Source organism: Borostomias antarcticus (genome assembly GCF_949987555.1).
Source record: "Borostomias antarcticus genome assembly, chromosome: 29".
NCBI classification, from domain to species: Eukaryota; Metazoa; Chordata; class Actinopteri; order Stomiiformes; family Stomiidae; genus Borostomias; species Borostomias antarcticus.
Window position 1 is genome coordinate 6196837 of NC_140262.1, and position 12500 is coordinate 6209336.

At 46.8% G+C, this 12500-nt stretch overlaps 3 protein-coding genes across 5 annotated transcripts; 2 read left to right on the forward strand and 1 right to left on the reverse strand.

The window, feature by feature from the left end:
- Positions 1–159: 159 nt before the first annotated feature.
- LOC311326811 (uncharacterized protein) lies at positions 160–5504 on the forward strand. Of its 3 annotated transcripts, none has more exons than XM_084459784.1 (5): positions 160–517; positions 637–740; positions 2142–2240; positions 2955–3211; positions 3246–3379. In XM_084459784.1, the coding sequence occupies exons 1-5, from the start codon at positions 448–450 to the stop codon at positions 3259–3261; spliced, it is 546 nt and encodes a 181-aa protein (XP_084315910.1). In that variant the 5' UTR covers positions 160–447; the 3' UTR covers positions 3262–3379. The 3 variants fall into 3 exon arrangements, with proteins under 3 accessions (XP_084315910.1, XP_084315909.1, XP_084315908.1); XM_084459783.1 differs by having other exon boundaries at positions 161–517; positions 2958–3206; positions 3372–5504; XM_084459782.1 differs by having other exon boundaries at positions 169–517; positions 2955–3206; positions 3372–5499.
- A 12-nt stretch (positions 5505–5516) lies between these two features.
- mrpl27 (mitochondrial ribosomal protein L27) lies at positions 5517–6706 on the reverse strand (the record flags this gene model as incomplete). The annotated part of the gene is made up of 4 exons (XM_084459912.1): positions 5517–5735; positions 5857–5924; positions 6081–6209; positions 6667–6706. 4 exons carry the CDS (start codon positions 6704–6706, stop codon positions 5529–5531), a joined length of 444 nt encoding a protein of 147 aa, XP_084316038.1. The 3' UTR covers positions 5517–5528.
- A 1132-nt stretch (positions 6707–7838) lies between these two features.
- Positions 7839–12344, forward strand: eme1 (essential meiotic structure-specific endonuclease 1; the record flags this gene model as incomplete). Its single annotated transcript, XM_084459773.1, has 8 exons — positions 7839–8357; positions 8563–8690; positions 8887–8976; positions 9261–9382; positions 9580–9730; positions 10001–10116; positions 10592–10781; positions 12168–12344. The coding sequence occupies exons 1-8, from the start codon at positions 7844–7846 to the stop codon at positions 12342–12344; spliced, it is 1488 nt and encodes a 495-aa protein (XP_084315899.1). The 5' UTR covers positions 7839–7843.
- Positions 12345–12500: the final 156 nt, after the last annotated feature.

Consider the following 12500-nt stretch of genomic DNA (forward strand, 5'->3'; position numbering starts at 1 on the left):
GCTATATGATATGTCATAAGACTATAAATAGCCTCTTTGTTTTGTTACTCCAGCATGCTCGTCTCCGCTAGAGGAGCGCTCCTGCAAGATTCTCCCCCAAAGTTGTTCACACGCATCCCTCCAGGAGTCGGCAGCTGGATCGCAGGGCGGGTTCATCCCGGTTTAGGTTCCCAGGGCGGGTTCATCCCGGTTTAGGTTCCCTGGGCGGGTACATCCAGGTTCAGGTTCCCTGGGGGGCATCTGGGTTAATATTTGTCGAGCATCAGTTTGCGAGCTAATGTTTCTCTGGAGCAGCAGAGCAGCCAGGCTCTCCGTCTAACGCGCTGCAGGACCTCGAGGAAACTCGGCTGGATAGACTAGAATAAGACTAAAAATAGAAACCAGTCTTTTTCTTTCTGACTGGTCCTAATTTAGACAGATTTCTACCTGGTCAGACGAGTTGTAAGGATGTCATCCGCGACCACAACAGTCCCTCCCAGTCTGACCGCGGATCAGCTCACTGTCATCGTTGCTTCGGGTGAGTAGATAGCCCATAACCTTAACCTCTGAATTATCACTCATAAATGAACCATGCTGTTTTATAGTCTATATCTGTTAGTCTCTCGGTCCACACACACTGTTTTTATCCTGTCTCAGTGTCTTGCCTGGTCTTCCTGGTGGTCATTCTCCTGCTGCTGGCCATCCTCTACCGGGAGGAGCCTTTGTGCTGCAGAGTTGACCAGAGCTCCCAACACTACACAGTAAGACATCATTACTAACGCGTTTATGTCATGTTTATAAGGGTTATTGTGTTTAATGAACATAGGCTACAGTATGCAGCCCTATTGAGTGTCCTAACACGCTGCTGTATGAGAGCTGTCATGTTTTAATGCAGGCGTGTTATCTGATCAGGATTCGCAGGGCAACTATAACATTATTAGCCTAACAAAAAATTAATATTGAGTTTGCTTGCTTCAGATCTTTTGAACACACACGAGGAAAGCAATAAAGGTGTGGATGCCATACAGCACAGAGAGTACAGGACGTAATAACGAATGGACTTAAGTTATAGAGGAGATGATTACATTGTGACTCATGGTTTCAACCACATTTTTCACCAGTAGCTGACGTCTTACCCAAGTGTGAATAACAAACACTGTCTCTGTTTGTACAACAAGACTATCTACATGAAGAATGTGAATGTGTTAATGAGAGGATGGTTCCCTGGTGTTGGTTTGCGTCTGTGTCTGTCTTGGTGAAGCTGGGACATGTGGAACACCTTATCCATGTTGTCCTTATCCGTCTTCCTCTCCTCCAGTCCAGGAACAGCCTCCCAGATCTGTGACCTTTGACCCAGTGTTCATCATGATCACTCGCAGTCCAGCCTCCCTAAAGCATGATGAGCTCCCGTAGATGATTCAGTGTTTGGTCTGTCTAGCATGCTGGTCAGTGGGAGGGGCCTGTCTAGCATGCTGGTCAGTGGGAGGGGCCTGTCTAGCATGCTGGTCAGTGGGAGGGGCCTGGTCCTCTGCTCAGCTGATCTCAGTATTTCATAGGACCCAACCAGGGGGCGGGACTCTTCTGTTGCATATTGTCCAAATGAGAATGAGAGATTTTTTATTAGTGATGGAAAAGTAAACCCAGTATGAAACTCAGTCTCGCCACTATTCTAGTCAGAACTTTGGGTTTGATGGTTTCAAAGAATGAATCGCATGTTTTACAGTGAATTAACTCAATCGACTAGTGACACAGTGTTTAGGTGATAAAATATAATGAACTGTACATTATGTTCAATATTATAAGTTAGCATAGATGTGCTTGTGACCAGTCGTATGGGGCGGCTGTAGCTCAGTTGGTAGAGCGGGTCGTTCAGTGATCGAAGGGTCAGTGGTTTGAATCCCAGCTCCGACTGTCCACATGTCGAAGTGTCCTTGAGCAAGACACCTAACCCCAAATTGCTCCCAATGAGCAGGTTAGCACCTTGCATGGCAGCTACCGCCATTGGTGTGTGAATGTGTGTGTGAATGGGTGAATGAGAGGCCATTGTAAAGCGCTTTGAGTGCCGCTAAGGTGGAAAAGCGCTATACAGTATAAGTGCAGTCCATTTACCATGTACCATTATAACTGAGCATGCTGACTAATCCTAACTCCTCCCCTCTCAGGATGCCCCCCCACAGTACCATAACAGCAGGCAGTCTCTCGTGGGGTACCCCTATGACGAGCACAGCGCTGCCATGGCTCAAGAAGGCCTGGGGGTGCAGGTACATGCTGTCCCATTCCACCTTGCACCTTTACCCCCTCTGTTAAGAACGGCTTAGTAAAGACCCAGACAAGAGAGCTGCTGTGATGTAATCCAATCATTCCGGTAATGAGAAGCCATAGCAGTGCGTTAAAAAGCCAGCGTGTGTAAATGTTTAACCTCACACAGAGTTGCACTATGATACGCAGGCTGATTTAGTGGCAGAGTTGTGTATGTGGGTCGCACAATATTACACAATGGACATTTTTACCAGGAAAACCGGTCATCTGCATGTTGTCTGGACAACTGAGTTTGTGGAGGAAATACAGCGTGTTCTTTCTAGCCAGGAGATCAGGGAAACAGACTCACTAACGGTGGAAAAAACAAGAAGCAATTATTTCTTTAACATCACCAATAAATCCGTCCAAAGCATTCAGAGTGAGTGAGAGAGAGAGTAGAGCCTTTAATATAGGAGGACAACTAAAGTGTGTGTTTGTGTGTGTTTGTGTGTATTTGTGTGTGTTTGTGTGTGTTTGTGTGTGTTTGTGTGTATTTGTGTGTGTTTGTGTGTATTTGTGTGTGTTTGTGTGTATTTGTGTGTATTTGCGTGTATTTGTGTGTGTTTGTGTGTGTTTGTGTGTGTTTGTGTGTGTTTGTGTGTATTTGTGTGTGTTTGTGTGTGTTTGTGTGTGTTTGTGTGTATTTGTGTGTGTTTGTGTGTGTTTGTGTGTGTTAGCAGCTACCGGGGAGGATGTTCATCATCGGTAAGCCCAGCAACTACCACCTGGACCAAGCCCTTCCCAGCAGCCACCTGGACCAAGCCCTTCCCAGCAGCCACCTGGACCAAGCCCTTCCCAGCAGCCACCTGGACCAAGCCCTGCCCCGACTCCCGTCCTATGAGAGTGTCCGCAAGAAGGACCGTCAGAGGCAGATCCACTCCATGATCGCTGACCGCTTCGGCCTCTGCGGCGCCCATGCGGACGCTGCGGTGAGGTCACGGGGGTGGTGAGGTCACAGGGGTGGTGAGGTCACAGGGGTGGTGAGGTCACTGGGGTGGTGAGGTCACTGGGGTGCTACGGACTACGGACCAAGCATGGAGTTCATGTAGTCATATGTGTGGTCTCATGCTGTCACTTGTCCATGTGTCCCTCAGCCTCCCCCAACGTACGAGGAGACCCTCCGTCAGTCTGAGGACCTACGGTCGGTGGACACACACTCCCCCGGCCTCCCGCCCACCACAGCTACTCAGGGGTCACAGGGCACCAGCCGAGCGCCCCTCTCTCTGTAGACCCCCAGGCCGGCGTTCTGGCCAATAGGAGAGGAGGAACCTCGGAGCCCATGATGACCACGGCCTCTCATGACAATGACTTGGTTTCACTTAAACTGTGCAATTACCTGGATGAGTCTGGAAGTGGTGCCACTGAATATGACTGTAAGGTCCAGGTGTTGAGTAATGAGAGCTCCTGACTGAACGCTGTAAATAGTTCACTTGAGTTGGCTTTCATAGTAATGAAATGAGTATTTCAAAATAGGGAACGTTTGTGGGATGAGGTCAGTAAATGTATCACGCTGCCTCAAAATATCCACACATCAAAACAAGCTGAAAGTTGCAGGCAGGAATGATCCTGGTTATTCAGAAATAGCCCTGTTAATCACAGATCTGAATGGTGTTTTCACTATGTGATGAATACGTAACATCAGGGAACAGGGCCTGAGCCCAGTAGCTCTGTCTAGGCACGGCAAATGATTAATCCTATGGATGTACTGTAGAGTGCCCTCGTACAGTGACGTACAATAGGTCAAACTAATTGTAGAGCAAGTACTAAAAAGTACATAAAATATTGAGCTGAACTGGAAAGTGTTAAAAAAATGTTTGGTCTGATTTCTTGACCTTGATTGAGTAACAGATATTATATAACAACTATTTTCAAATATCCTTTTGTATTTCAAATATATAAAAAAAAAACAGTGGTCATAAGATTGTAATTGTAGAGTAGAAAGGAGTAGAAAGACAGTGGTGCACAGAAGTGAGATGAACTGTAGTCCGATTCCAAATTCCACATGGCGCAAATATTCCCATACCTAGTGAGTCAGTGAGGGGAGTACGGTGACCTCAATTTGACCTCTCATTCTTAAGAGATGTGTTATCTTTCTACATCACACTCCTCCCCTCTCACCAAAACTCTCAGTGCTAATACAGGACACAAGTCCTCCCTCTTTCCTAGAGATGATCTCCATCATAAGTGTTCTGATGGAGTCTGGGGTGGTGTTGACAGTACCAGGCACTATCCACACTCCCTTGCATACCACTGCTAGCGCTGAGATACCTTTCCCAGGCTCTGCTTGCCTGCTCCTGGATTATGGATGATTGGAGATTAATTCCTCCACATGTACCAACAAAAAGTACGCTCCATAAAATGTTGTTTGTGTCTAGCCTAAATCCCGAGCTATATAACTTCATTCCACTTAAAAAATGCTCCAGTCTTATGGCTGTGATATGGTTCTCATCACACGGATGCAGGTTTAGCTTCTTAGCCTGCATGGGACACCAGGAAGTGTCCTTCAAAATGGTCAAGAAGGGATTGGATCCAACTGAACTGTTTAAGCTCTTTGGGGCAGCAGAACACCTAGCAGTTGGGCTAGTAACTGAAAGACCACTGGTTCAAATACCTGAGTAGGCGATGTGCCCTTGAGCAAGGCACTAAAGCCTAATTGCTCCTGTAAGTCACTCTGAATAAGAGTGTCTGCTAATGTACATGTGGAACAAACTACTGAGCAGCTTCTGATTTGATCCTTCTTGAGACACCTTGTGGTCAGAGACAGAACTGCAGATTATATAGAAACTAGTCTACCCACTGGTATACAGCACATCTGTATTTCCCACTGTCTACAATCCTTTAATAATGAATTGCCAATCATGAACAGCAAACTGGACCTTTGACCCACTTTATTGAACATTGAGAAGGTCTTTGTGCAGACTTGCCTCATGATAAATATATACATTGTATTTGTTTGACATGTTTTGGTTCAGTATAGCAGGTCAGTCAGCTGCTTGACAATTTGACATCAGACTGACCGTCCGGCTCCATCACTGTTCCCTACAACGCTGAACACAAAACACAGGTTCCTACAGCAAAACTCATCCAAGCAACACCTCAGCGAGTTCCTCCAGAACCTTCCATTGATCCTCCTCAGGCCGTCCAGCTGTTCCAGTCCAAAAAGACCCGACGCTTTCAGCCCCAAACCATGGTCCACAGTAACAAAGAGAGTTTGGGGGAGGCTGGGGTCTAGTGTGGAATGACCGGTAATATTAGACCATGTCCACTAGTTTGAATCTGCCCTCCTGCTTGTTGGGCACCACGTTGATAAATGTCTTGTAGAGCACGACTCCTTTAGGCAGCTTGGTGATGACCTTGAAGGCCTCGGGGCTGCGTGGAGGAGGGACGTACACCTCCTTGGTGAAGCGCACAATGCCGTCCTCCAGGGCGTACAGCGTGTTGTTGGTTCCCGTGCCCACCTGCAATTAAAGGGGGATAGGACAGAAACAGAGGGAGGTTGGCACCAAACATGACAGCGTGTTCCTTCAGTCCAGAGGCCCTGGTAAATCCTTGTCGCCGAGTTAAAGTGGACGAACTTACATGCGCTCCTGGGTGCCACCTCATTAGCCTCTGTGTTGCAAGGATGTTGCCAGCATGGACAAAGTTCCCTGATTGTGGAGAAGAAGAAAACAGTTAAACAGACCGATTAGGATCCGTCTATCAAATACTGTCTAGACTGAGTATATCATTGTATTCAATAGAAACATGTGAATATGAGTGTGTTGTTGTGTGTATACAAAGGGAGGGAGATAAAGGAGTTTTACCATCCAGCTTCTTGAAGCCGTATCTGCGTCCAGGGCTTTTCCCTCCCAGGTTCTTGCTGCTCCCACCCGCCTTCTTGGACGCGAACCTCACCGCTTCCACAACAGCACACTGGCCAGGGAGCAGGACACCTGCATAAAGAGGGTTCCGGCTGGTTCGTTAGGTGAACTATCTACGACAACGTCAATATTGATATTGGTGGGTTGGAGTTGTTGAGCTAAGTGTGCGTGTGTATTTGTGTTGTTTTATGTATTCTGTAATTCATTGTTTAATGTTTGTATTTGTGTTATAGGACCCCCTCGAAAATGAGATGATACATCTCAAGGGGCTATCCTCAATAAATAAATTCAAATTCAAATATTCACAAAACAGAGGCAAACTCTTGTTTAACGTCACTAACTGTGACTGTATGGGTACAGAGAGACAGCAGACAGTTCCACATGCACATGTATTAGATCAGAACAGTAGCAGCTTGCTCATTTAGCCATATAGATACAAGTGGTCCACTAGATGATGCCATTAAACATTTAATATCATATATAACATGCATATCGTATACAAGTTGCATTGTAATAATATGAATATTACCTGTTCTCGATCTCAACATCAAGGACATGAGCGCCGCCATCTTGAATCACGTGATAATATACGTCAGTTTCCACGGGGGCGCGTACGCACGCGTATGCACGCGCACGTCCTCATTGACGGGGACGCGCGAAAGTTCGGTGTGAAACGAACCAGCTGAACATAATACGGGTTTCATGTTTTATTTTAAGGATTTGTTTAGTTTTAGCGATGATTGTTGCTCCCGAACGAACGCGGATTAACTGATAACATAGTAAAGAATTGTAAGTATATTATCCCAAGTGTTGTGTATCTAATGTGACTGTTAATGACGTTGCAGGGACCCATGTTGCCAATGTTTCTGCAACGTTGCAGTAAAGTCTAATTAGACTTAGGAGGGTCAAGTTATTTTCGACCTTAGATGGACGTTGTCACAACATCGCCTGATGGTAACGTTGCAACTTACCTAAGTACAACTTATGTGCAACGTTGCTGCAACCCACTGTGTTAGTAGGGAACCAACTGTGTTAGTAGGGAACCCACTGTGTTAGTAGGGATCCCACTGTGTTAGTAGGGTAGTTAGTCACTGTGTTAGTAGGGTAGTTAGTCACTGTGTTAGTAGGGTAGTTAGTCACTGTGTTAGTAGGGTAGTTAGTCACTGTGTTAGTAGGGTAGTTAGTCACTGTGTTAGTAGGGTAGTTAGTCACTGTGTTAGTAGGGTAGTTAGTCACTGTGTTAGTAGGGTAGTTAGTCACTGTGTTAGTAGGGTAGTTAGTCACTGTGTTAGTAGGGTAGTTAGTCACTGTGTTAGTAGGGTAGTTAGTCACTGTGTTAGTAGGGTAGTTAGTCACTGTGTTAGTAGGGTAGTTAGTCACTGTGTTAGTAGGGAACCCACTGTGTTAGTAGGGAACCCACTGTGTTAGTAGGGTAGTTAGTCAACTTGACCCTGCTGTATTTAACCTCCCCTTGCTCTGCAGCGATGGGCAGCTCCAGCGACCTGGACCAGGACCATCTACCCGGGTTTGAGTTCCTCCAGACCGCGCAGAGCCGCACAGAGAAGCCGAAACTGGTGGTTCTGGACAGCTCTGATCCAGAGATCCCCGTGTCCTCCTCCCCTGTGAGAGTCCCCGTGTCCTCCTCCCCTGGTAGAGTCCCCGTGTCCTCCTCCCCTGGTAGAGTCCTAGCGGATCCGGGGTTAGGGATGCCCGACGTCATGATGATTAGTAGCGAGGATGAGGAGGATGTCCCGTACGTCCCACTGGCACAGAGACTCAAACAGAGACAAGAGGCTCTCTCTTCATCCTCATCTGTCACTAATAATAAAGACGGCCATCGTTCCCCACGCGATCACCCTTGTCGGGGGTTTTCGACACACAACAACGGTTTCACAGAGTCGGAACCTCCGCTCCCTCTGTGTGAGGAGGAGGCAGACCTGCCTCAGATGTGGCCGCCCCCGAAGCCCTCCTCCTGGGCAGGGAGCACCGGCACCTCCCCTGCTAAGAAGAGGCCCTCCAAGAGGACTCCGGAGGAGATCCACACCTCCAGGGAGGAGGCGCTGAGGAGGAGGGAGGCCAGGGAGAAGCAGCAGGGGGAGAAGGAGGCGCGGAGGCAGGAGCAGGGGAGGGAGAAGGCAGACAGGAGAGCCCTGGCAGAGGCAGCCAAAGCTCTGAGACCAGAGGAGTGTATCAAACACATGGTGGTGTGTGTGGACCCAGGTGAGTGACTCACACACACACAGGTAGGGCTAGTCTCGTTGAGGTGTTCATTCAAAACCTTATAACACACCTGGTCTATATGATTCACCCACCGTGTGTGTGTGTGTGTGTGTGTGTGTGTGTGTGTGTGTGTGTGTGTGTGTGTGGGTGTGTGTGTGTGGGTGTGTGTGTGTGTGTGTGTGTGTGTGTGTGTGTGTGTGTGTAGCCCTGTTACAGCTGGAAGGTGGGGGCAGTCTGCTGACATCCTTACAGGTTCTGGGTTGCAGCTGTGCCATAGAGAAACAGCCCTTCCCTCGCAGCGTCAGCTGGACCAGGAGATCCTCCTGCCCTCAGGTGGGGATACTACACACACACACACACACACACACGCACACACACGCACACAAAAACACACACACGCGCCCACAAAAAACACACACACTTTATCTGCTCATCCCATTGTATAAATCCATATGAATCTGTCAGTAGTGAGCGAGTGTGTCCTCTCTCCCCTCCTGTCTTCTGCGCTCTCTCCTCATTGGTCCTCCAGACAGGTGAGGAGGTGTGTGTCCCAGAGGCCCATGTGGTGATGCAGGTGCCTGTAGATGACTTCATCACCCTGATCCACAGTTACACCCAGGTGGGGCAGACCTGCGTACTATAGGCTACATTACCATGTTCAGACCTGCTTACTATAGACTACATTACCATGTTCAGACCTGCTTACTATAGGCTACATTGCATCATTGTAAAAGTGTCAAAGTGTGACAGATTGGTGCTGGGGTTCAAACATTAAGATATTGTACCAAAGTAGTTTTTGGTTCAGATTTTAAGTAATGTTACCACTTTATTATCTATAACAATGAAATAACTAAATGGTTGATCCATGTCTCCCTCCCTCCCTCCCTCACTTCTCCTCCCCAGGAGCAGAGGGGTGGAGGTTCAGGCTGCAGCCCTTCTCTGACCTCCTGGACCCTGGATCTGCTGGCTCGCAACCCCGGCCGCTCGCCCAGCCTGGTGGTCATCGACCTGGAGACGTACTTCAGGTGAGGGGGCCGTGCAGAGAGCATGCTGGGAGGGGGGGGAGGATCCTTTGCAAGTAAATACAAAGAGTGTGAGTGTGTGTGTGAGTGAGTAGTCACAGAGACTCAGTAGTGTGGTGCCAGCGTGCGTCTGCGCCCTCAAGACTGATGGTACAAGAACAGATCCCAGAACGCTGAGAGATGCTTGTTTTTGCCTCCAGATCCCAGAAGTCCCAGAGCCAGAAGAAGCTCCGCGAGGCGGTCCTGGGGGAGGAGCCAGTTGCTGGGGGAGGAGCTGTGAAGAAGAGGAGGAGGAAGAGGAAGGATGAAGAGGAGGCCCGACCGGCCGTGACGAGAGTTGAAGTAGAGGAGGTAGGCTGCTATGATGTCATCAAAGTGATGTCATTAGTCGTATGAGAATGGAAATGACGACTGAAAAGAATGAGCACTTCTGAGATCACTATGGTGAAGTCAGCGAACCACAAGTCCAAACCTGTTCACACTCGTATGAATCAAAGGGCGTGGCTCTGCGCTGGTGCATCAGTAGCCCCTCCCTCTCTGCGCTGGTGCATCAGTAGCCCCTCCCCCTCTGCGCTGGTGCATCAGTAGCCCCTCCCCCTCTGCCCTCCGGTATCCCATCAGGCCGTGGTGCACCTGCAGCTCAACACGGGCGTCCAGGTGCGCTTCCTCTCCACCTGGAAGGACTTCTCCCAACACGTCTCCATGACTACCAAAGCAGTGGCCGAGGGCCCTTTCAAGTGAGTGGCCAGACGGGGGGGGGGTCCTAGGTTTTCTGTGTGTGTGTGTTTCATACTAACGTGTGTGTGTGTTTTTTATACTAACGTGTGTGTGTATGTGTGTGTGTGTGTGTTTTATACTAACGTGTGTGTGTGTTTTATACTAACGTGTGTGTGTGTGTTTTTTATACTAACGTGTGTGTGTGTGTTATACTAATGTGTGTGTGTGTTTTATACTAATGTGTGTGTGTGTGTGTGTGTGTGTTATACTAACGTGTGTGTGTGTGTGTTATACTAACGTTTGTGTTATACTAACGTGTGTGTGTGTGGTTTGTGTGTTTTATACTAACGTGTGTGTGTTTTATACTAACGTGTGTGTGTGTGTTTTTTATACTAACGTGTGTGTGTGTGTGTTTTATACTAACGTGTGTGTGTTTTATACTAACGTGTGTGTGTGTTATATTAACGTGTGTGTGTGTGTGTGGTTTGTGCCCAGGCGAGAGAGGGAGCAGACGGGCTTCTCGTTCTGCCTGGAGAGTGAGTGGTCAGGGGGTCAGCGGGTGGACAGGGCAGGGAAGGGTCTGCTCCAGGTGTGGAAGAGACAGATCCAGCAGCTCAACAGAGTCAGTCCTGACATGGCCTCCGCCGTCATGGCTGCCTACCCCTCTCCACAGCTCCTCAACCAGGTCAACACGTCACTACATTACATTACACTACATTACATTACATTACGCTACACTACACTACACTACACTACACTACACTACACTACACTACACTACACTACACTACATTACACTACACTACACTACACTACACTACACTACATTACATTACACTACACTACACTACACTACACTACACTACACTACATAACATTACACTACATTACACTACACTACACTACACTACATTACATTACATTACACTACACTACACTACACTACATTACACTACACTACACTACACTACACTACACTACACTACTACACTACACTACACTACACTACACTACATTACACTACATTACACTACACTACATTACACTACACTACATTACATTACACTACACTACACTACATTACACTACACTACACTACACTACACTACACTACACTACACCACTACACTACACTACATAACATTACATTACATTACACTACACTACACTACACTACATTACACTACACTACACTACACTACACTACACTACATTACACTACACTACACTACACTACACTACACTACACTACATTACATTACACTACACTACACTACACTACACTACATTACACTACACTACACTACACTACATAACATTACACTACATTACACTACACTACACTACACTACACTACACTACATTACATTACATTACACTACACTACACTACACTACACTACACTACACTACATTACACTACACTACACTACACTACACTACTACACTACACTACACTACATTACACTACACTACACTACACTACATTACACTACATTACACTACACTACATTACACTACACTACATTACATTACACTACACTACACTACATTACACTACATTACACTACACTACACTACACTACATTACACTACACTACACTACACTACACCACTACATAACATTACATTACATTACACTACACTACACTACACTACATTACACTACATTACACTACACTACACTACACTACATTACATTACATTACACTACACTACACTACACTACACTACACTACACTACACTACATTACATTACACTACACTACACTACACTACACTACACTACACTACATTACATTACATTACACTACACTACACTACACTACACTACACTACACTACATAACACTACACTACACTACACTACACTACATAACATTACACTACATTACACTACACTACACTACACTACACTACATTACATTACACTACACTACACTACATTACACTACATTACACTACACTACACTACACTACACTACACTACATTACATTACACTACACTACACTACACTACACTACACTACATTACATTCAAGCGTACTATCCTCTGTGTCACATTGTCCACAGGCATACCGTCTGTGCAAGTCGGAGCGAGAGAAAATCTCCCTGCTTTCGGACCTTCTGATTCGCCGAGGCGAGGGTGTGACGTCCACGACACGCCGGATTGGCCCGGAACTGTCCAAGCGCCTTTTCCTGTTGATGACATCATCAGACCCCCAACAGGCCCTCGACTCCACTGTGTGACTTCGACCCCCATATTAACTGAGTTTCAAGTTCACTCAGCCATTCTGAAGTTCTCTAGATAATCCTGATCTACATGCTTTTATCAAACCATCTGGTTGTTATGGCCTCTGTCTTTGTATTATTGAGTTTTTCTTTGATTAAAGACCAATTGTTTGA